We start from the raw sequence: 25,375 nt of genomic DNA, 5'->3' as shown, positions 1-25,375 counted from the left end.
AATAATTATTAACAGGAAATAATTCACTTTTATGTAAATTAAGTTTATATCCAGAAAAAGTACCAAATTCCATAAATACAGATAACATAGAAGGAATAGATTTCTTAGGATTTGAAATGTAAACTAATAAATCATCTGCGTATAACAAACTTTATGTAATTTATCCCCTCTCCTAATACCCTGCACAGAATAGCAAGTGGTTCTAAAGCCAAATTAAATAATAAAGGGCTGAAGGGACAGTCCTGATGGGTATCTCTATATAGGTCAACAGCGCTTCTCCCTATAGATGCTGCCTGGCCTGCTGTGTTCCACCAGCATTTTCTGTCTGTTGTTGATTGAATTTCCAGCATCTGCATCTCTTTAATTTCTTTAATGATCCTCTTTAATTTCTCTCCAGGTCAGGCGATTGTGACGTCTGCAGGGAAATCAGGCCTCTGCAACTTCACTTTCTGTAGTTTGGATTGTGAAATTATGAAGTATACCGGAAGATGCGAAAGTACGACCTCCACTCCAGAACCCACAACATCTACAGTAGTAACCACCACTCCAGAACCCACAACATCTACAGTGGTAACTGTAACTCCAAAAGCAACAGGAACAACAAGCTGTAGCTGTAGTGCAGATGGACTTAAAATGGCACCTGGTAAGATTATGCGTCATCATGGCACGGTGTCTAACAAATTCCATGAAGTGCGTTGTCAGTAATGTCTCCAGTTAAAATGTTTGGATGGTAGAATAAATCAGATGGTGAAGTTGTTGGTAAATTCAGAAGTTTTGACAAAATTGAATTGCAGTGAAAATTAATTCATTACCTTTTTTGAAGATGTGATTGAAGGGGTCTGATCATATTAATTAATAGTTCAAATACAAACGTAAGGCACAGGCATAGTTATTTTGAACACAGATGAATTGAAAAATTTGTTAAACAAAGTTCTAAATTTAATTAATCTGGAACCACAGCATGCACAACTCAATTTTCTTCCATTTCCTCAATGTTCGTGGTTCGTACCGGATACTTTGAAACACCTCTGTTGTATTTGACACCTCTAACATCATGGAAGTGAAAAACGGGCTGCCACACTCTCATTGTAGCTGCGCACCCTAAACAGCTCCGCCAAATGCATCCCCATACACCTGCAATGCTTGATTCATGTTCTTAAAGATTTGGAAGTTGCAAAGAAGATATCCTGTCTATCCTCTGACTATGAAACGCTTTACATCGTAGTCTTGAATCAGCTCAATACTCAACCTTTGAGATTTCCAATGAAGCAGCTACAGATAAATGCAACACAGTTATAGCCAAGTTCTTCTCATGGTACATGGCCATAATCGACAAAACTCTGCCAAAGACTTTTTTTGCAATCTTTACCAGCTTTTGGTTTCTTTCAATAAATGGGTAACAGATTTGGATCCATTACTTAAATACACTTCTTTCAAAAAGTAGAGGTGCGTCCAATTTCTGTCTTCAGATTGCTGTGAATGAGATGGCAGATTTCACTTTGTCTTCAAAATTGGCATGGCATCACGATGTAGACCATGTTACCGATACCAGGACTATTGATTGTCAGTGTCATGCGGCCTGTCATTGAAAATAGCACTTAAGGCATTAAATTAAACTCTTTGCCATTGAGCAAATTATTTCTCAGAAATGTATGTAATCAGTATCTCACCAAACACACACAATCAAATGAATAACTTTGCCGGGTTGTGTCTTCCACCATCTGAATACAGACTGTACATTCAGATGGTTGAGTGATACCATATAATTGCATGCCATCTGCAGAAGCTCCTAGTGTGGCTAATTCTTTGTGAGATGATATTCACTGTTCCAAAACCATTTTCTAATGTTTCCACTGAATGAAACTGCTTTGGCAATACAGGACATTTTGTTTTTAATGTTATATTGCATTCAGATTAAGACAGAGAGATTTTCTTTACTTTGCCTCCAGGTCAGGCGATTGTGACTTCTGCAGGGAAATCAGACTTCTGCAACTTCACTCTCTGTACTGTGGATTGTAAAATTATGAAGTATACAGGAATATGTGAAAGTACGACCACCACTCCAGAAACCACACCATCTATAGTAGTAACTGTAACGCCAAAAACAACAGGAACAACAACTTGTAGCTGTCACGCAGATGGACGGAAAATGGCACCTGGTGAGATTATTTGTAACAATTGCGCTGTGACACACAAATTCAATGAAGTGATTTAACAGCAATAATTTTTCCTTCTAATGATTGCTTGAAATGCACGATGAATGAGATTGCGCAGATGTTGGTCCAATCCAGCATTTTAATGTCATTGAATCATAGTGGAGACTTAACTCAATATTTTACAATAATGTGCATTAAGTTATCCTCAGTACTCATTAAAAGAAAGAATGAAGAAGTGTTTGCAATATGGAGAGATGTTTTCATCAACAGTGATGGTCCAAACAAGTTCAATTGGTGACCATCCTAGCAATATCATATCTCAGTGTGCACAATGTCACATTCTTGCATTTTCTCCATGTCCTTGCTGGTCTCGAATTCTTCGTACTACTTCTATTTGTCACTTCTACCATCTTGAATCTGAATAAGAGACCACCACACTCTGCCTGTACATGCCCTCACCCTATACAACTCCTTTGAAAGGATACACACTCACCTGAAATGCCTGACCTCTGCTCTGAGAGATTTGGAAATTATAGAGAAGGTATCCACTGTATTCTCTGTCTGTGACTTTCTCAACATAATAGCCTTCAATCAACTCAGTCCTCTTCCTCTTAGACACCTGATAAAACATCTCAGGTTTAGACAATTTCTTCCCCAAGTACGTGTCAATGGTCAAGTCAGCTCCGTGGTAAAGCCTCTGTACTAACTCAGCACAGCCTTATTTCTTTAAAAGCTGTTTGACACAATTGGATGCAGTACATCAGTACATTTGCTTCAATTTTAACCCACACTTTCTAGGGTAGAAAAGTTACTGTGGGTGAAATGTCAGATTTCACGTGATGTTTGAAAGAACCTTCACTTAACCATGTAGCTTGATTTCCAATTACCAGGCATTTGCTGTCACTGCTTTCCACCATTTTGTTAATGATCAAATGTGTGGCGTTTAAGGAAATGCTGTTCCATGGTGCAAAATTGTTCAGAGGAATCTACACATTCTGTACGTTGCCCGACTACAGACACTCACACAAATCACATTGCCTTATTCTGACTTACACCATCTCCAATCAGACTGTGGACACAGATAGTTATGTGGTTTATTAAAATGGCTTACAATTTGCTTAAACGCCTACTGTCACCAGTAGTTCCTAAAATAATATTCACACCTCCAGAAACATTTTCCAAATTTCCGATCAATGAAGCTGTTTTAGTAATGCTAATATGTTGTTTTTAATGTCAGCCAGACTGATTCTCTCTGCTTTGTTTCCAGGTCAGGCGATTGTGTCATCTGCAGGGAAATCAGGCCTCTGCGATTTCACTCTCTGTACTGTGGATTGTGAAATTATGAAGTATTCCGGAAGATGTGAAAGCACGACCACCACTCCAGAACCTACAACATCCTCAGTAGTAACTGTAACGCCAAAAACAACAGGAACAACAACCTGTCGCTGTCACGCAGATGGACGGAAAATGGCACCTGGTAAGATTATTAGTAACAATTGTGCAGTGACGCTCACAATTGCATGAAGTGATTTAACAGCAATATTTCCCTTTACCATTTGTTCTGTATGAGTGGATGAATAAACTTGTGACGGTGATGGTCCATCCCTAAGCTTTAATATAATTTAATCCCAGTGGAATTTTATTTTATTGTTTTACCGCTATGTGTGTGTAGTAGATTCTGGAATAAATTTAAAAATGCAACGTAGAAGAGTATGCAACATGGATTGATGTTTCGGGCCATGATGATGTCCAAATCAAGTAAATCAACAGCAGCAATATCGTACCGCAGTGCACTCAAGTCAACATTGTACCATTTTCTGCATATTCAGTGCTTGTCTCAAATCCTTTCAAACAACTCTATTTTCTTTGACTGCTCTGACATCATGGAAGTGAAAACAAGCCCCCACACTCTCTCAGTAAATGCACTCACTCTATACCGCTCCTCTCAATAGATCCCCACACACCTGAGATGCTTGATTCTTTTCTTAGAGGTTTGGAATTTGCAGAACAGATGTCCTCTGTGTACTCTGTCTGTTGTATTCTTGAATCAACTCCCTCCTCAGCTTCTCAGACGACACATAAAGCTCGTCGAGATTTTCCAGGGCACCACACAAATGCATCGTATGTTTAGACACATTCATCTGATGGAACATGTCCGTAATCAACAAAACACTGTCATAAACCTGCTTTTCGTGCCTGCCTGCCTTCAGTTTCTTTCTATCAGTGGGTAACAGAATTGGATGCATGACTTCAAACCTCTTGCTTCATCTTGAACACATGATTCCAATTGCTGACTTCAAATTGCTCTGGATAAGATGGCAGATTTCATGTTCTGTTCAACAGTGACATGGCACCACAATGTGCTGCCAACACAAGTAATATTGATTGTATTACTTGCCACCTCTAACATGTCATTAAACACAGCACGTAAACATTAAAATAAACTGAGTCCTGACAAAGGGTCTTGGCCCGAAACGTCGACTGCGCTTCTCCCTATAGATGCTGCCGAGCCTGCTGTGTTCCACCAGCATTTTGTGTGCATTGTTATTAAAATAAACTCTTTGCTCCTGAACGAAATACTCCTCAGAAATGAGTATAGTCAGTATCTTACACAACAACACACAATCAAACAAATATCTTTGCCTTGTTGTGACTTCCGCCATCTGAATATAGACTGTACACTGAGATATTTGACTGATATCATAAAATTGCACTCCATCTACAGAAGCTCCTAGTGTGGCTAATTCTTTGTGAGATGATATTCACTGCTCCAAAACCATTTTCTAACGTTTCCACTGAATGAAACTGCTTTGTCAATACAGGACATTTTGTTTTTAATGTTATATTGCACTCAGATTAAGACAGAGAGATTTTCTTTACTTTGCCTCCAGGTCAGGCGATTGTGACGTCTGCAGGGAAATCAGGCCTCTGCAACTTCACTCTCTGTACTGTGGATTGTAAACTTATGAAGTATACAGGAATATGTGAAAGTACAACCACCACTCCAGAACCGACACCATCTACAGTAGTAACTGTAACGCCAAAAACAACAGGAACAACAACTTGTAGCTGTCACGCAGATGGACGGAAAATGGCACCTGGTGAGATTATTTGTAACAATTGCGCTGTGACACTCAAATTAATGAAATGATTTAATAGCGATAATTTTTCCTTTCAATGATTGCTTGAAATGCACGATGAATGAGATTGCGCAGATGATGGTCCAATCCAGCATTTTAATGTCTTTGAATCATAGTGGTGACTTACCTGAATATTTTACAATAATGTGCATTAAGTATCCCCAGTATTCATTAAAAGAAAGAATGAAGAAGTGTTTGCAATATGGAGAGATGTTTTCGATATCAGTGATGGTCCAAACAAGTTTAATCGGTGACCATCCTAGCTATATCGTATCTCAGTGTGCACAATGTCACATTCTTTCATTTTCTCCATGTCCTTGCTGGTCTCGAATTCTTCGTACCACGTCTATTTCTCACATCTACCATCTTGAATCTGAATAAGAGACCACCACCCTCTGCCTGTACATGCCCTCACACTGTACAACTCCTTTGAAAGGATACACACTCACCTGAAATGCCTGACCTCTGCTCTGAGAGATTTGGAAATTATAGAGAAGGTATCCACTGTATTCTCTGTCTGTGACTTTCTCAACATAATAGCCTTCAATCAACTCAGTCCTCTTCCTCTTAGACACCTGATAAAACATCACAGGTTTAGACAATTACTTCTCCTAGTACGTGTCAATGGTCAAGTCAGCTCCATGGTAAAGCCTCTGTACTAACTCTGTGCAGCCTTTACTTCCTTTAAAAGCTGTTTGACACAATTGGATGCAGTACCACAGTACACTTGCTTCAATTTGAACCCACCTTTTCTAGGGTAGAAAAGTTACTGTGGGTGAAATGTCAGATTTCACGTGATGTTTGAAAGATACTTCACTTAACCATGTAGCTTGATTTCCCATTGCCAGGCATTGACTGTCACTTTGTTCTTTACTTTGCCTCCAGGTCAGGCGATTGTGACGTCTGCAGAGAAATCAGGCCTCTGCAACTTCACTTTCTGTAGTTTGGATTGTGAAATTATGAAGTATACCGGAAGATGCGAAAGTACGACCCCCACTGCAGAACCCACAACATCTACAGTCGTAACCACCACTCCAGAACCCACAACATCTACAGTGGTAACTGTAACTCCAAAAGCAACAGGAACAACAACCTGTAGCTGTAATGCAGATGGACTTAAAATGGCACCTGGTAAGATTATGCGTCATCATGGCACGGTGTCTAACAAATTCCATGAAGTGCGTTGTCAGTAATGTCTCCTGTTAAAATGTTTGGATGGTAGAATAAATCAGATGGTGAAGTTGATGGTAAATTCAGAAGTTTTGACAAAATTGAATCGCAGTGAAAATTAATTCATTACCTTTTTGACGATGTGATTGAAGGGGTCTGATCGTATTAATTAATAGTTCAAATACAAACGTAAGGCACAGGCATAGTTATTTTGAACACAGATGAATTGAAAAATTAGTTAAACAAAGTTCTAAATTTAATTAACCTGGAACCTGATGCACCATCAATAACTCTCTCTGAGACGTGAAGGTGAGATATCGGCTTTTATTGACTGGAAGAAAGAACAAGAAGTAGTTGACCACCATACGACATCCTGGAGACTGAAGGCTGGGCTCAGGCCTCAATCGCCTTTATACCGGGGTTTGTGGGAGGAGCCACGGTCAATGGGAGGGGCCACAGGAACAGTCAGCAGGGGGCGTGTCCAGACAGGTATATGTAGTTCACCACAGAACCACAGCATGCACAACTCAATTTTCTTCCATTTCCTCAATGTTTGTGGCTCGTACCGGATCCTTTGAAACACCTCTGTTGTATTTGACACCTCTAACATCATGGAAGTGAAAAACGGGCTGCCACACTCTCGTTGTAGCTGCGCACCCTAAACAGCTCCTCCAAATGCATCCCCACACACCTGCAATGCTTGATTCATGTTCTTAGAGATTTGGAAGTTGCAAAGAAGATATCCTGTGTATCCTCTGACTATGAAACACTTTACATCGTAGTCTTGAATCAGCTCACTACTCAACTTTTGAGATTTCCAATGAAGCAGCTACAGATAAATGCAACACAGTTATAGCCAAGATCTTCCCATGGTACATGGCCATAATCGACAAAACTCTGCCACAGACTTTCTTTGCATTCTTTAGCAGCTTTTGCTTTCTTTCAATAAATGGGTAACAGATTAGGATCCATTATTTAAATACACTTGTTTCGAAAAGTAGACGTGCATCCAATTGCTGTCTTCAGATTGCTGTGAATGAGATGGCAGATTTCACTTTGGCTTCAAAATTGGCATGGCATCACGATGTAGACCATGTTACCGATACCAGGACTATTGATTGTCAGTGTCATGCGGCCTGTCATTGAAGATAGCACTTAAGGCATTAAATTAAACGCTTTGCCATTGAGCAAATTATTTCTCAGAAATGTATGTAATCATTATCTCACCCAACAACACACAATCAAATGAATAACTTTGCCTGGTTGTGTCTTCCACCATCTCAATACAGACTGTACATTGAGATGGTTGAGTGGTACGATATAATTGCACTCCATCTGCAGAAGCTCCTAGTGTGGCTAATTCTTTGTGAGATGATATTCACTGCTCCAAAACCATTTTATAACGTTTCCACTGAATGAAACTGCTTTGTCAATACAGGACATTTTGTTTTTAATGTTATATTGCATTCAGATTAAGACAGAGAGATTTTCTTTACTTTGCCTCCAGGTCAGGCGATTGTGACGTCTGCAGGGAAATCAGACCTCTGCAACTTCACTCTCTGTACTGTGGATTGTAAAATTATGAAGTATACAGGAATATGTGAAAGTACGACCACCACTCCAGAAACCACACCATCCATAGTAGTAACTGTAACGCCAAAAACAACAGGAACAACAACTTGTAGCTGTCACGCAGATGGACGGAAAATGGCACCTGGTGAGATTATTTGTAACAATTGCGCTGTGACACACAAATTCAATGAAGTGATTTAACAGCAATAATTTTTCCTTCTAATGATTGCTTGAAATGCACGATGAATGAGATTGCGCAGATGATGGTCCAATCCAGCATTTTAATGTCATTGAATCATAGTGGAGACTTAACTCAATATTTTACAATAATGTGCATTAAGTTATCCCCAGTACTCATTAAAAGAAAGAATGAAGAAGTGTTTGCAATATGGAGAGATGTTTTCGTCAACAGTGATGGTCCAAACAAGTTCAATTGGTGACCATCCTAGCAATATCGTATCTCAGTGTGCACAACGTCACATTCTTGCATTTTCCCCATGTCCTTGCTGGTCTCGAATTCTTAGTACTACTTCTATTTCTCACTTCTACCATCTTGAATCTGAATAAGAGACCACCACACTCTGCCTGTACATGCCCTCACACTGTACAACTCCTTTGAAAGGATACACACTCACCTGAAATGCCTGACCTCTGCTCTGAGAGATTTGGAAATTATATAGAAGGTATCCACTGTATTCTCTGTCGGTGACTTTCTCAACATAATAGCCTTCAATCAACTCAGTCCTCTTCCTCTTAGACACCTGATAAAACATCTCAGGTTTAGACAATTTCTTCTCCAAGTACGTGTCAATGGTCAAGTCAGCTCCGTGGTAAAGCCTCTGTACTAACTCAGCACAGCCTTATTTCTTTAAAAGCTGTTTGACACAATTGGATGCAGTACATCAGTACATTTGCTTCAATTTTAACCCACACTTTCTAGGGTAGAAAAGTTACTGTGGGTTAAATGTCAGATTTCACGTGATGTTTGAAAGAACCTTCACTTAACCATGTAGCTTGATTTCCAATTACCAGGCATTTGCTGTCACTGCTTTCCACCATTTTGTTAATGATCAAATGTGTGGCATTTAAGGAAATGCTGTTCCATGGTGCAAAATTGTTCAGAGGAATCTGCACATTCTGTACGTTGCCCGACTACAGACACTCACACAAATCACATTGCCTTATTCTGACTTACACCATCTCCAATCAGACTGTGGACACAGATAGTTATGTGGTTTATTAAAATGGCTTACAATTTGCTTAAACGCCTACTGTCACCAGTAGTTCCTAAAATAATATTCACACCTTCAGAAACATTTTCCAAATTTCCGATCAATGAAGCTGTTTTATTAATGCTAATATGTTGTTTTTAATGTCAGCCAGACTGATTCTCTCTACTTTGTTTCCAGGTCAGGCGATTGTGTCATCTGCAGGGAAATCAGGCCTCTGCGATTTCACTCTCTGTACTGTGGATTGTGAAATTATGAAGTATTCCGGAAGATGTGAAAGCACGACCACCACTCCAGAACCTACAACATCCTCAGTAGTAACTGTAACGCCAAAAACAACAGGAACAACAACCTGTCGCTGTCACGCAGATGGACGGAAAATGGCACCTGGTAAGATTATTTGTAACAATTGCGCTGTGACACTCAAATTAATGAAATGATTTAATAGCGATAATTTTTCCTTTCAATGATTGCTTGAAATGCACGATGAATGAGATTGCGCAGATGATGGTCCAATCCAGCATTTTAATGTCTTTGAATCATAGTGGTGACTTACCTGAATATTTTACAATAATGTGCATTAAGTATCCCCAGTATTCATTAAAAGAAAGAATGAAGAAGTGTTTGCAATATGGAGAGATGTTTTCGATATCAGTGATGGTCCAAACAAGTTTAATCGGTGACCATCCTAGCTATATCGTATCTCAGTGTGCACAATGTCAAATTCTTTCATTTTCTCCATGTCCTTGCTGGTCTCGAATTCTTCGTACCACGTCTATTTCTCACATCTACCATCTTGAATCTGAATAAGAGACCACCACACTCTGCCTGTACATGCCCTCACACTGTACAGCTCCTTTGAAAGGATACACACTCACCTGAAATGCCTGACCTCTGCTCTGAGAGATTTGGAAATTATAGAGAAGGTATCCACTGTATTCTCTGTCTGTGACTTTCTCAACATAATAGCCTTCAATCAACTCAGTCCTCTTCCTCTTAGACACCTGATAAAACATCACAGGTTTAGACAATTACTTCTCCTAGTACGTGTCAATGGTCAAGTCAGCTCCATGGTAAAGCCTCTGTACTAACTCTGCGCAGCCTTTACTTCCTTTAAAAGCTGTTTGACACAATTGGATGCAGTACCACAGTACATTTGCTTCAATTTGAACCCACCTTTTCTAGGGTAGAAAAGTTACTGTGGGTGAAATGTCAGATTTCACGTGATGTTTGAAAGATACTTCACTTAACCATGTAGCTTGATTTCCCATTGCCAGGCATTGACTGTCACTTTGTTCTTTACTTTGCCTCCAGGTCAGGCGATTGTGACGTCTGCAGGGAAATCAGGCCTCTGCAACTTCACTTTCTGTAGTTTGGATTGTGAAATTATGAAGTATACCGGAAGATGCGAAAGTACGACCCCCACTGCAGAACCCACAACATCTACAGTCGTAACCACCACTCCAGAACCCACAACATCTACAGTGGTAACTGTAACTCCAAAAGCAACAGGAACAACAACCTGTAGCTGTAATGCAGATGGACTTAAAATGGCACCTGGTAAGATTATGCGTCATCATGGCACGGTGTCTAACACATTCCATGAAGTGCGTTGTCAGTAATGTCTCCTGTTAAAATGTTTGGATGGTAGAATAAATCAGATGGTGAAGTTGATGGTAAATTCAGAAGTTTTGACAAAATTGAATCGCAGTGAAAATTAATTCATTACCTTTTTGACGATGTGATTGAAGGGGTCTGATCGTATTAATTAATAGTTCAAATACAAACGTAAGGCACAGGCATAGTTATTTTGAACACAGATGAATTGAAAAATTAGTTAAACAAAGTTCTAAATTTAATTAACCTGGAACCTGATGCACCATCAATAACTCTCTCTGAGACGTGAAGGCGAGAAATCGGCTTTTATTGACTGGAAGAAAGAACAAGCAGTAGTTGACCACCATACGACATCCTGGAGACTGAAGGCTGGGCTCAGGCCTCAATTGCCTTTATACCGGGGTTTGTGGGAGGAGCCACAGTCAATGGGAGGGGCCACAGGAGCAGTCAGCAGGGGGCGTGTCCAGACAGGTATATGTAGTTCACCACAGAACCACAGCATGCACAACTCAATTTTCTTCCATTTCCTCAATGTTTGCGGCTCGTACCGGATCCTTTGAAACACCTCTGTTGTATTTGACACCTCTAACATCATGGAAGTGAAAAAAGTGCCACACTCTCGTTGTAGCTGCGCACCCTAAACAGCTCCTCCAAATGCATCCCCACACACCTGCAATGCTTGATACATGTTCTTAGAGATTTGGAAGTTGCAAAGAAGATATCCTGTGTATCCTCTGACTATGAAACACTTTACATCGTAGTCTTGAATCAGCTCACTACTCAACTTTTGATATTTCCAATGAAGCAGCTACAGATAAATGCAACACAGTTATAGCCAAGTTCTTCTCATGGTACATGGCCATAATCGATAAAACTCTGCCACAGACTTTCTTTGCATTCTTTAGCAGCTTTTGCTTTCTTTCAATAAATGGGTAACAGATTAGGATCCATTATTTAAATACACTTGTTTCGAAAAGTAGACGTGCATCCAATTGCTGTCTTCAGATTGCTGTGAATGAGATGGCAGATTTCACTTTGGCTTCAAAATTGGCATGGCATCACGATGTAGACCATGTTACCGATACCAGGACTATTGATTGTCAGTGTCATGCGGCCTGTCATTGAAGATAGCACTTAAGGCATTAAATTAAACGCTTTGCCATTGAGCAAATTATTTCTCAGAAATGTATGTAATCATTATCTCACCCAACAACACACAATCAAATGAATAACTTTGCCTGGTTGTGTCTTCCACCATCTCAATACAGACAGTACATTGAGATGGTTGAGTGGTACGATATAATTGCACTCCATCTGCAGAAGCTCCTAGTGTGGCTAATTCTTTGTGAGATGATATTCACTGCTCCAAAACCATTTTATAACGTTTCCACTGAATGAAACTGCTTTGTCAATACAGGACATTTTGTTTTTAATGTTATATTGCATTCAGATTAAGACAGAGAGATTTTCTTTACTTTGCCTTCAGGTCAGGCGATTGTGACGTCTGCAGGGAAATCAGACCTCTGCAACTTCACTCTCTGTACTGTGGATTGTAAAATTATGAAGTATACAGGAATATGTGAAAGTACGACCACCACTCCAGAAACCACACCATCCATAGTAGTAACTGTAACGCCAAAAACAACAGGAACAACAACTTGTAGCTGTCACGCAGATGGACGGAAAATGGCACCTGGTGAGATTATTTGTAACAATTGCGCTGTGACACACAAATTCAATGAAGTGATTTAACAGCAATAATTTTTCCTTCTAATGATTGCTTGAAATGCACGATGAATGAGATTGCGCAGATGATGGTCCAATCCAGCATTTTAATGTCTTTGAATCATAGTGGTGACTTAACTCAATATTTTACAATAATGTGCATTAAGTTATCCCCAGTACTCATTAAAAGAAAGAATGAAGAAGTGTTTACAATATGGAGAGATGTTTTCGTCAACAGTGATGGTCCAAACAAGTTCAATTGGTGACCATCCTAGCAATATCGTATCTCAGTGTGCACAACGTCACATTCTTGCATTTTCCCCATGTCCTTGCTGGTCTGGAATTCTTAGTACTACTTCTATTTCTCACTTCTACCATCTTGAATCTGAATAAAAGACCACCACACTCTGCCTGTACATGCCCTCACACTGTACAACTCCTTTGAAAGGATACACACTCACCTGAAATGCCTGACCTCTGCTCTGAGAGATTTGGAAATTATAGAGAAGGTATCCACTGTATTCTCTGTCTGTGACTTTCTCAACATAATAGCCTTCAATCAACTCAGTCCTCTTCCTCTTAGACACCTGATAAAACATCTCAGGTTTAGACAATTTCTTCTCCAAGTACTTGTCAATGGTCAAGTCAGCTCCGTGGTAAAGCCTCTGTACTAACTGAGCACAGCCTTATTTCTTTAAAAGCTGTTTGACACAATTGGATGCAGTACATCAGTACATTTGCTTCAATTTTAACCCACACTTTCTAGGGTAGAAAAGTTACTATGGGTGAAATGTCAGATTTCACGTGATGTTTGAAAGAACCTTCACTTAACCATGTAGCTTGATTTCCAATTACCAGGCAGTTGCTGTCACTGCTTTCCACCATTTTGTTAATGATCAAATGTGTGGCGTTTAAGGAAATGCTATTCCATGGTGCAAAATTGTTCAGAGGAATCTACACATTCTGTACGTTGCCCGACTACACACACTCACACAAATCACATTGCCTTATTCTGACTTACACCATCTCCAATCAGACTGTGGACACAGATAGTTATGTGGTTTATTAAAATGGCTTACAATTTGCTTAAACGCCTACTGTCACCCGTAGTTCCTCAAATAATATTCACACCTCCAGAAACATTTTCCAAATATCCGATCAATGAAGCTGTTTTATTAATGCTAATATGTTGTTTTTAATGTCAGCCAGACTGATTCTCTCTACTTTGTTTCCAGGTCAGGCGATTGTGTCATCTGCAGGGAAATCAGGCCTCTGCGATTTCACTCTCTGTACTGTGGATTGTGAAATTATGAAGTATTCCGGAAGATGTGAAAGCACGACCACCACTCCAGAACCTACAACATCCTCAGTAGTAACTGTAACGCCAAAAACAACAGGAACAACAACCTGTCGCTGTCACGCAGATGGACGGAAAATGGCACCTGGTAAGATTATTAGTAACAATTGTGCAGTGACACTCACAATTGTATGAAGTGATTTAACAGCAATATTTCCCTTTGCCATTTGTTCTGTATGAGTGGATGAATAAACTTGTGACGGTGATGGTCCATCCCTAAGCTTTAATATAATTTAATCCCAGTGGAATTTTATTTTATTGTTTTACCGCTATGTGTGTGTAGTAGATTCTGGAATAAATTTAAAAATGCAACGTAGAAGAGTATGCAACATGGATTGATGTTTCGGGCCATGATGATGTCCAAATCAAGTAAATCAACAGCAGCAATATCGTACCGCAGTGCACTCAAGTCAACATTGTACCATTTTCTGCATATTCAGTGCTTGTCTCAAAACCTTTCAAACAACTCTATTTTCATTGACTGCTCTGACATCATGGAAGTGAAAACAAGTGCCCACACTCTCTCAGTAAATGCACTCACTCTATACTGCTCGTCTCAATAGATCCCCACACACCTGAAATGCTTGATTCTTTTCTTAGAGTTTTGGAACTTGCAGAACAGATGTCCTCTGTATACTCTGTCTGTTGTATTCTTGAATCAACTCCCTCCTCAGCTTCTCAGACGACACATAAAGCTCGTCGAGATTTTCCAGGGCACCACACAAATGCATCGTATGTTTAGACACATTCATCTGATGGAACATGTCCGTAATCAACAAAACACTGTCATAAACCTGCTTTTCGTGCCTGCCTGCCTTCAGTTTCTTTCTATCAGTGGGTAACAGAATTGGATGCATGACTTCAAACCTCTTGCTTCATCTTGAACACATGATTCCAATTGCTGACTTCAAATTGCTCTGGATAAGATGGCAGATTTCATGTTCTGTTCAACAGTGACATGGCACCACAATGTGCTGCCAACACAAGTAATATTGATTGTATTACTTGCCACCTCTAACATGTCATTAAACACAGCACGTAAACATTAAAATAAACTGAGTCCTGACAAAGGGTCTTGGCCCAAAACGTCGACTGCGCTTCTCCCTATAGATGCTGCCTAGCCTGCTGTGTTCCACCAGCATTTTGTGTGCATTGTTATTAAAATAAACTCTTTGCTCCTAAACGAAATACTCCTCAGAAATTAGTATAGTCAGTATCTTACACAACAACACACAATCAAACGAATATCTTTGCCTTGTTGTGACTTCCGCCATCTGAATATAGACTGTACACTGAGATATTTGACTGATATCATAAAATTGCACTCCATCTACAGAAGCTCCTAGTGTGGCTAATTCTTTGTGAGATGATATTCACTGCTCCAAAACCATTTTCTAACGTTTCCAATGAATGAAACTGCTTTGTCAATACAGGACATTTTGTTTTTAATGTTATATTGCATTCAGATTAAGACAGAGAGATTTTCTTTACTTTGCCTCCAGGTCAGGCGATTGTGACGTCTGCAGGGAAATCAGGCCTCTGCAACTTCACTCTCTGTACTGTGGATTGTAAACTTATGAAGTATACAGGAATATGTGAAAGTACAACCACCACTCCAGAACCGACACCATCTACAGTAGTAACTGTAACACCAAAAACAACAGGAACAACAACTTGTAGCTGTCACGCAGATGGACGGAAAATGGCACCTGGTGAGATTATTTGTAACAATTGCGCTGTGACACTCAAATTAATGAAATGATTTAACAGCGATCATTTTTCCTTTCAATGATTGCTTGAAATGCACGATGAATGAGATTGCGCAGATGATGGTCCAATCCAGCATTTTAATGTCTTTGAATCATAGTGGTGACTTACCTGAATATTTTACAATAATGTGCATTAAGTATCCCCAGTATTCATTAAAAGAAAGAATGAAGAAGTGTTTGCAATATGGAGAGATGTTTTCGATATCAGTGATGGTCCAAACAAGTTTAATCGGTGACCATCCTAGCTATATCGTATCTCAGTGTGCACAATGTCACATTCTTTCATTTTTTCCATGTCCTTGCTGGTCTCAAATTCTTCGTACCACGTCTATTTCTCACATCTACCATCTTGAATCTGAATAAGAGACCACCACACTCTGCCTGTACATGCCCTCACACTGTACAACTCCTTTGAAAGGATACACACTCACCTGAAATGCCTGACCTCTGCTCTGAGAGATTTGGAAATTATAGAGAAGGTATCCACTGTATTCTCTGTCTGTGACTTTCTCAACATAATAGCCTTCAATCAACTCAGTCCTCTTCCTCTTAGACACCTGATAAAACATCACAGGTTTAGACAATTACTTCTCCTAGTACGTGTCAATGGTCAAGTCAGCTCCATGGTAAAGCCTCTGTACTAACTCTGCGCAGCCTTTACTTCCTTTAAAAGCTGTTTGACACAATTGGATGCAGTACCACAGTACATTTGCTTCAATTTGAACCCACCTTTTCTAGGGTAGAAAAGTTACTGTGGGTGAAATGTCAGATTTCACGTGATGTTTGAAAGATACTTCACTTAACCATGTAGCTTGATTTCCCATTGCCAGGCATTGACTGTCACTTTGTTCTTTACTTTGCCTCCAGGTCAGGCGATTGTGACGTCTGCAGGGAAATCAGGCCTCTGCAACTTCACTTTCTGTAGTTTGGATTGTGAAATTATGAAGTATACCGGAAGATGCGAAAGCACGACCCCCACTGCAGAACCCACAACATCTACAGTCGTAACCACCACTCCAGAACCCACAACATCTACAGTGGTAACTGTAACTCCAAAAGCAACAGGAACAACAACCTGTAGCTGTAATGCAGATGGACTTAAAATGGCACCTGGTAAGATTATGCGTCATCATGGCACGGTGTCTAACAAATTCCATGAAGTGCGTTGTCAGTAATGTCTCCTGTTAAAATGTTTGGATGGTAGAATAAATCAGATGGTGAAGTTGATGGTAAATTCAGAAGTTTTGACAAAATTGAATCGCAGTGAAAATTAATTCATTACCTTTTTGACGATGTGATTGAAGGGGTCTGATCGTATTAATTAATAGTTCAAATACAAACATAAGGCACAGGCATAGTTATTTTGAACACAGATGAATTGAAAAATTAGTTAAACAAAGTTCTAAATTTAATTAACCTGGAACCTGATGCACCATCAATAACTCTCTCTGAGACGTGAAGGCGAGATATCGGCTTTTATTGACTGGAAGAAAGAACAAGCAGTAGTTGACCACCATACGACATCCTGGAGACTGAAGGCTGGGCTCAGGCCTCAATCGCCTTTATCCCGGGGTCTGTGGGAGGAGCCACGGTCAATGGGAGGTGCCACAGGAGCAGTCAGCAGGGGGCATGTCCAGACAGGTATATGTAGTTCACCACAGAACCACAGCATGCACAACTCAATTTTCTTCCATTTCCTCACTGTTTGTGGCTCGTACCGGATCCTTTGAAACACCTCTGTTGTATTTGACACCTCTAACATCATGGAAGTGAAAAACGGGCTGCCACACTCTCGTTGTAGCTGCGCACCCTAAACAGCTCCTCCAAATGCATCCCCACAAACCTGCAATGCTTGATTCATGTTCTTAGAGATTTGGAAGTTGCAAAGAAGATATCCTGTGTATCCTCTGACTATGAAACACTTTACATCGTAGTTTTGAATCAGCTCACTACTCAACTTTTGAGATTTCCAATGAAGCAGCTACAGATAAATGCAACACAGTTATAGCCAAGATCTTCTCATGGTACATGGCCATAATCGACAAAACTCTGCCACAGACTTTCTTTGCATTCTTTAGCAGCTTTTGCTTTCTTTCAATAAATGGGTAACAGATTAGGATCCATTATTTAAATACACTTGTTTCGAAAAGTAGACGTGCATCCAATTGCTGTCTTCAGATTGCTGTGAATGAGATGGCAGATTTCACTTTGGCTTCAAAATTGGCATGGCATCACGATGTAGACCATGTTACCGATACCAGGACTATTGATTGTCAGTGTCATGCGGCCTGTCATTGAAGATAGCACTTAAGGCATTAAATTAAACGCTTTGCCATTGAGCAAATTATTTCTCAGAAATGTATGTAATCATTATCTCACCCAACAACACACAATCAAATGAATAACTTTGCCTGGTTGTGTCTTCCACCATCTCAATACAGACTGTACATTGAGATGGTTGAGTGGTACGATATAATTGCACTCCATCTGCAGAAGCTCCTAGTGTGGCTAATTCTTTGTGAGATGATATTCACTGCTCCAAAACCATTTTATAACGTTTCCACTGAATGAAACTGCTTTGTCAATACAGGACATTTTGTTTTTAATGTTATATTGCATTCAGATTAAGACAGAGAGATTTTCTTTACTTTGCCTCCAGGTCAGGCGATTGTGACGTCTGCAGGGAAATCAGACCTCTGCAACTTCACTCTCTGTACTGTGGATTGTAAAATTATGAAGTATACAGGAATATGTGAAAGTACGACCACCACTCCAGAAACCACACCATCCATAGTAGTAACTGTAACGCCAAAAACAACAGGAACAACAACTTGTAGCTGTCACGCAGATGGACGGAAAATGGCACCTGGTGAGATTATTTGTAACAATTGCGCTGTGACACACAAATTCAATGAAGTGATTTAACAGCAATAATTTTTCCTTCTAATGATTGCTTGAAATGCACGATGAATGAGATTGCGCAGATGATGGTCCAATCCAGCATTTTAATGTCATTGAATCATAGTGGAGACTTAACTCAATATTTTACAATAATGTGCATTAAGTTATCCCCAATACTCATTAAAAGAAAGAATGAAGAAGTGTTTGCAATATGGAGAGATGTTTTCGTCAACAGTGATGGTCCAAACAAGTTCAATTGGTGACCATCCTAGCAATATCGTATCTCAGTGTGCACAACGTCACATTCTTGCATTTTCCCCATGTCCTTGCTGGTCTCGAATTCTTAGTACTACTTCTATTTCTCACTTCTACCATCTTGAATCTGAATAAGAGACCACCACACTCTGCCTGTACATGACCTCACACTGTACAACTCCTTTGAAAGGATACACACTCACCTGAAATGCCTGACCTCTGCTCTGAGAGATTTGGAAATTATAGAGAAGGTATCCACTGTATTCTCTGTCTGTGACTTTCTCAACATAATAGCCTTCAATCAACTCAGTCCTCTTCCTCTTAGACACCTGATAAAACATCTCAGGTTTAGACAATTTCTTCTCCAAGTACGTGTCAATGGTCAAGTCAGCTCCGTGGTAAAGCCTCTGTACTAACTCAGCACAGCCTTATTTCTTTAAAAGCTGTTTGACACAATTGGATGCAGTACATCAGTACATTTGCTTCAATTTTAACCCACACTTTCTAGGGTAGAAAAGTTACTGTGGGTGAAATGTCAGATTTCACGTGATGTTTGAAAGAACCTTCACTTAACCATGTAGCTTGATTTCCAATTACCAGGCAGTTGCTGTCACTGCTTTCCACCATTTTGTTAATGATCAAATGTGTGGCGTTTAAGGAAATGCTATTCCATGGTGCAAAATTGTTCAGAGGAATCTACACATTCTGTACGTTGCCCGACTACACACACTCACACAAATCACATTGCCTTATTCTGACTTACACCATCTCCAATCAGACTGTGGACACAGATAGTTATGTGGTTTATTAAAATGGCTTACAATTTGCTTAAACGCCTACTGTCACCCGTAGTTCCTCAAATAATATTCACACCTCCAGAAACATTTTCCAAATATCCGATCAATGAAGCTGTTTTATTAATGCTAATATGTTGTTTTTAATGTCAGCCAGACTGATTCTCTCTACTTTGTTTCCAGGTCAGGCGATTGTGTCATCTGCAGGGAAATCAGGCCTCTGCGATTTCACTCTCTGTACTGTGGATTGTGAAATTATGAAGTATTCCGGAAGATGTGAAAGCACGACCACCACTCCAGAACCTACAACATCCTCAGTAGTAACTGTAACGCCAAAAACAACAGGAACAACAACCTGTCGCTGTCACGCAGATGGACGGAAAATGGCACCTGGTAAGATTATTAGTAACAATTGTGCAGTGACACTCACAATTGTATGAAGTGATTTAACAGCAATATTTCCCTTTGCCATTTGTTCTGTATGAGTGGATGAATAAACTTGTGACGGTGATGGTCCATCCCTAAGCTTTAATATAATTTAATCCCAGTGGAATTTTATTTTATTGTTTTACCGCTATGTGTGTGTAGTAGATTCTGGAATAAATTTAAAAATGCAACGTAGAAGAGTATGCAACATGGATTGATGTTTCGGGCCATGATGATGTCCAAATCAAGTAAATCAACAGCAGCAATATCGTACCGCAGTGCACTCAAGTCAACATTGTACCATTTTCTGCATATTCAGTGCTTGTCTCAAAACCTTTCAAACAACTCTATTTTCATTGACTGCTCTGACATCATGGAAGTGAAAACAAGTGCCCACACTCTCTCAGTAAATGCACTCACTCTATACTGCTCGTCTCAATAGATCCCCACACACCTGAAATGCTTGATTCTTTTCTTAGAGGTTTGGAACTTGCAGAACAGATGTCCTCTGTATACTCTGTCTGTTGTATTCTTGAATCAACTCCCTCCTCAGCTTCTCAGACGACACATAAAGCTCGTCGAGATTTTCCAGGGCACCACACAAATGCATCGTATGTTTAGACACATTCATCTGATGGAACATGTCCGTAATCAACAAAACACTGTCATAAACCTGCTTTTCGTGCCTGCCTGCCTTCAGTTTCTTTCTATCAGTGGGTAACAGAATTGGATGCATGACTTCAAACCTCTTGCTTCATCTTGAACACATGATTCCAATTGCTGACTTCAAATTGCTCTGGATAAGATGGCAGATTTCATGTTCTGTTCAACAGTGACATGGCACCACAATGTGCTGCCAACACAAGTAATATTGATTGTATTACTTGCCACCTCTAACATGTCATTAAACACAGCACGTAAACATTAAAATAAACTGAGTCCTGACAAAGGGTCTTGGCCCAAAACGTCGACTGCGCTTCTCCCTATAGATGCTGCCTAGCCTGCTGTGTTCCACCAGCATTTTGTGTGCATTGTTATTAAAATAAACTCTTTGCTCCTAAACGAAATACTCCTCAGAAATTAGTATAGTCAGTATCTTACACAACAACACACAATCAAACGAATATCTTTGCCTTGTTGTGACTTCCGCCATCTGAATATAGACTGTACACTGAGATATTTGACTGATATCATAAAATTGCACTCCATCTACAGAAGCTCCTAGTGTGGCTAATTCTTTGTGAGATGATATTCACTGCTCCAAAACCATTTTCTAACGATTCCAATGAATGAAACTGCTTTGTCAATACAGGACATTTTGTTTTTAATGTTATATTGCATTCAGATTAAGACAGAGAGATTTTCTTTACTTTGCCACCAGGTCAGGCGATTGTGACGTCTGCAGGGAAATCCGGCCTCTGCAACTTCACTCTCTGTACTGTGGATTGTAAACTTATGAAGTATACAGGAATATGTGAAAGTACAACCACCACTCCAGAACCGACACCATCTACAGTAGTAACTGTAACACCAAAAACAACAGGAACAACAACTTGTAGCTGTCACGCAGATGGACGGAAAATGGCACCTGGTGAGATTATTTGTAACAATTGCGCTGTGACACTCAAATTAATGAAATGATTTAACAGCGATCATTTTTCCTTTCAATGATTGCTTGAAATGCACGATGAATGAGATTGCGCAGATGATGGTCCAATCCAGCATTTTAATGTCTTTGAATCATAGTGGTGACTTACCTGAATATTTTACAATAATGTGCATTAAGTATCCCCAGTATTCATTAAAAGAAAGAATGAAGAAGTGTTTGCAATATGGAGAGATGTTTTCGATATCAGTGATGGTCCAAACAAGTTTAATCGGTGACCATCCTAGCTATATCGTATCTCAGTGTGCACAATGTCACATTCTTTCATTTTTTCCATGTCCTTGCTGGTCTCAAATTCTTCGTACCACGTCTATTTCTCACATCTACCATCTTGAATCTGAATAAGAGACCACCACACTCTGCCTGTACATGCCCTCACACTGTACAACTCCTTTGAAAGGATACACACTCACCTGAAATGCCTGACCTCTGCTCTGAGAGATTTGGAAATTATAGAGAAGGTATCCACTGTATTCTCTGTCTGTGACTTTCTCAACATAATAGCCTTCAATCAACTCAGTCCTCTTCCTCTTAGACACCTGATAAAACATCACAGGTTTAGACAATTACTTCTCCTAGTACGTGTCAATGGTCAAGTCAGCTCCATGGTAAAGCCTCTGTACTAACTCTGCGCAGCCTTTACTTCCTTTAAAAGCTGTTTGACACAATTGGATGCAGTACCACAGTACATTTGCTTCAATTTGAACCCACCTTTTCTAGGGTAGAAAAGTTACTGTGGGTGAAATGTCAGATTTCACGTGATGTTTGAAAGATACTTCACTTAACCATGTAGCTTGATTTCCCATTGCCAGGCATTGACTGTCACTTTGTTCTTTACTTTGCCTCCAGGTCAGGCGATTGTGACGTCTGCAGGGAAATCAGGCCTCTGCAACTTCACTTTCTGTAGTTTGGATTGTGAAATTATGAAGTATACCGGAAGATGCGAAAGCACGACCCCCACTGCAGAACCCACAACATCTACAGTCGTAACCACCACTCCAGAACCCACAACATCTACAGTGGTAACTGTAACTCCAAAAGCAACAGGAACAACAACCTGTAGCTGTAATGCAGATGGACTTAAAATGGCACCTGGTAAGATTATGCGTCATCATGGCACGGTGTCTAACAAATTCCATGAAGTGCGTTGTCAGTAATGTCTCCTGTTAAAATGTTTGGATGGTAGAATAAATCAGATGGTGAAGTTGATGGTAAATTCAGAAGTTTTGACAAAATTGAATCGCAGTGAAAATTAATTCATTACCTTTTTGACGATGTGATTGAAGGGGTCTGATCGTATTAATTAATAGTTCAAATACAAACATAAGGCACAGGCATAGTTATTTTGAACACAGATGAATTGAAAAATTAGTTAAACAAAGTTCTAAATTTAATTAACCTGGAACCTGATGCACCATCAATAACTCTCTCTGAGACGTGAAGGCGAGATATCGGCTTTTATTGACTGGAAGAAAGAACAAGCAGTAGTTGACCACCATACGACATCCTGGAGACTGAAGGCTGGGCTCAGGCCTCAATCGCCTTTATCCCGGGGTCTGTGGGAGGAGCCACGGTCAATGGGAGGTGCCACAGGAGCAGTCAGCAGGGGGCATGTCCAGACAGGTATATGTAGTTCACCACAGAACCACAGCATGCACAACTCAATTTTCTTCCATTTCCTCACTGTTTGTGGCTCGTACCGGATCCTTTGAAACACCTCTGTTGTATTTGACACCTCTAACATCATGGAAGTGAAAAACGGGCTGCCACACTCTCGTTGTAGCTGCGCACCCTAAACAGCTCCTCCAAATGCATCCCCACAAACCTGCAATGCTTGATTCATGTTCTTAGAGATTTGGAAGTTGCAAAGAAGATATCCTGTGTATCCTCTGACTATGAAACACTTTACATCGTAGTCTTGAATCAGCTCACTACTCAACTTTTGAGATTTCCAATGAAGCAGCTACAGATAAATGCAACACAGTTATAGCCAAGATCTTCTCATGGTACATGGCCATAATCGACAAAACTCTGCCACAGACTTTCTTTGCATTCTTTAGCAGCTTTTGCTTTCTTTCAATAAATGGGTAACAGATTAGGATCCATTATTTAAATACACTTGTTTCGAAAAGTAGACGTGCATCCAATTGCTGTCTTCAGATTGCTGTGAATGAGATGGCAGATTTCACTTTGGCTTCAAAATTGGCATGGCATCACGATGTAGACCATGTTACCGATACCAGGACTATTGATTGTCAGTGTCATGCGGCCTGTCATTGAAGATAGCACTTAAGGCATTAAATTAAACGCTTTGCCATTGAGCAAATTATTTCTCAGAAATGTATGTAATCATTATCTCACCCAACAACACACAATCAAATGAATAACTTTGCCTGGTTGTGTCTTCCACCATCTCAATACAGACTGTACATTGAGATGGTTGAGTGGTACGATATAATTGTACTCCATCTGCAGAAGCTCCTAGTGTGGCTAATTCTTTGTGAGATGATATTCACTGCTCCAAAACCATTTTATAACGTTTCCACTGAATGAAACTGCTTTGTCAATACAGGACATTTTGTTTTTAATGTTATATTGCATTCAGATTAAGACAGAGAGATTTTCTTTACTTTGCCTCCAGGTCAGGCGATTGTGACGTCTGCAGGGAAATCAGACCTCTGCAACTTCACTCTCTGTACTGTGGATTGTAAAATTATGAAGTATACAGGAATATGTGAAAGTACGACCACCACTCCAGAAACCACACCATCCATAGTAGTAACTGTAACGCCAAAAACAACAGGAACAACAACTTGTAGCTGTCACGCAGATGGACGGAAAATGGCACCTGGTGAGATTATTTGTAACAATTGCGCTGTGACACACAAATTCAATGAAGTGATTTAACAGCAATAATTTTTCCTTCTAATGATTGCTTGAAATGCACGATGAATGAGATTGCGCAGATGATGGTCCAATCCAGCATTTTAATGTCATTGAATCATAGTGGAGACTTAACTCAATATTTTACAATAATGTGCATTAAGTTATCCCCAGTACTCATTAAAAGAAAGAATGAAGAAGTGTTTGCAATATGGAGAGATGTTTTCGTCAACAGTGATGGTCCAAACAAGTTCAATTGGTGACCATCCTAGCAATATCGTATCTCAGTGTGCACAACGTCACATTCTTGCATTTTCCCCATGTCCTTGCTGGTCTCGAATTCTTAGTACTACTTCTATTTCTCACTTCTACCATCTTGAATCTGAATAAGAGACCACCACACTCTGCCTGTACATGACCTCACACTGTACAACTCCTTTGAAAGGATACACACTCACCTGAAATGCCTGTCCTCTGCTCTGAGAGATTTGGAAATTATAGAGAAGGTATCCACTGTATTCTCTGTCTGTGACTTTCTCAACATAATAGCCTTCAATCAACTCAGTCCTCTTCCTCTTAGACACCTGATAAAACATCTCAGGTTTAGACAATTTCTTCTCCAAGTACGTGTCAATGGTCAAGTCAGCTCCGTGGTAAAGCCTCTGTACTAACTCAGCACAGCCTTATTTCTTTAAAAGCTGTTTGACACAATTGG

At 39.9% G+C, this 25,375-nt stretch overlaps 1 protein-coding gene across 1 annotated transcript in view; it reads left to right on the top strand.

Moving 5' to 3' along the window:
- The window catches only part of LOC140729829 (uncharacterized), a 239,444-nt gene that overhangs the window by 94,381 nt on the left and 119,688 nt on the right, over positions 1-25,375 (top strand). Inside the window, exons 34-50 of the mRNA XM_073050042.1 lie at positions 398-643; positions 1,950-2,159; positions 3,424-3,633; positions 5,048-5,257; positions 6,182-6,427; positions 7,974-8,183; positions 9,448-9,657; positions 10,582-10,827; positions 12,371-12,580; positions 13,845-14,054; positions 15,469-15,678; positions 16,603-16,848; positions 18,395-18,604; positions 19,869-20,078; positions 21,493-21,702; positions 22,627-22,872; positions 24,419-24,628. Coding sequence (XP_072906143.1) covers positions 398-643; positions 1,950-2,159; positions 3,424-3,633; positions 5,048-5,257; positions 6,182-6,427; positions 7,974-8,183; positions 9,448-9,657; positions 10,582-10,827; positions 12,371-12,580; positions 13,845-14,054; positions 15,469-15,678; positions 16,603-16,848; positions 18,395-18,604; positions 19,869-20,078; positions 21,493-21,702; positions 22,627-22,872; positions 24,419-24,628 — 3,750 coding nt within the window. The remainder of the gene's footprint in view (positions 1-397; positions 644-1,949; positions 2,160-3,423; positions 3,634-5,047; positions 5,258-6,181; positions 6,428-7,973; positions 8,184-9,447; positions 9,658-10,581; positions 10,828-12,370; positions 12,581-13,844; positions 14,055-15,468; positions 15,679-16,602; positions 16,849-18,394; positions 18,605-19,868; positions 20,079-21,492; positions 21,703-22,626; positions 22,873-24,418; positions 24,629-25,375) is intronic.

The sequence above is a fragment of the Hemitrygon akajei genome, chromosome 6 (genome assembly GCF_048418815.1).
Source record: "Hemitrygon akajei chromosome 6, sHemAka1.3, whole genome shotgun sequence".
Lineage (NCBI taxonomy): Eukaryota > Metazoa > Chordata > Chondrichthyes > Myliobatiformes > Dasyatidae > Hemitrygon > Hemitrygon akajei.
The sequence above is the reverse complement of the archived record's forward strand: the minus strand, read 5'-3'. Positions and strand labels throughout refer to the sequence as shown.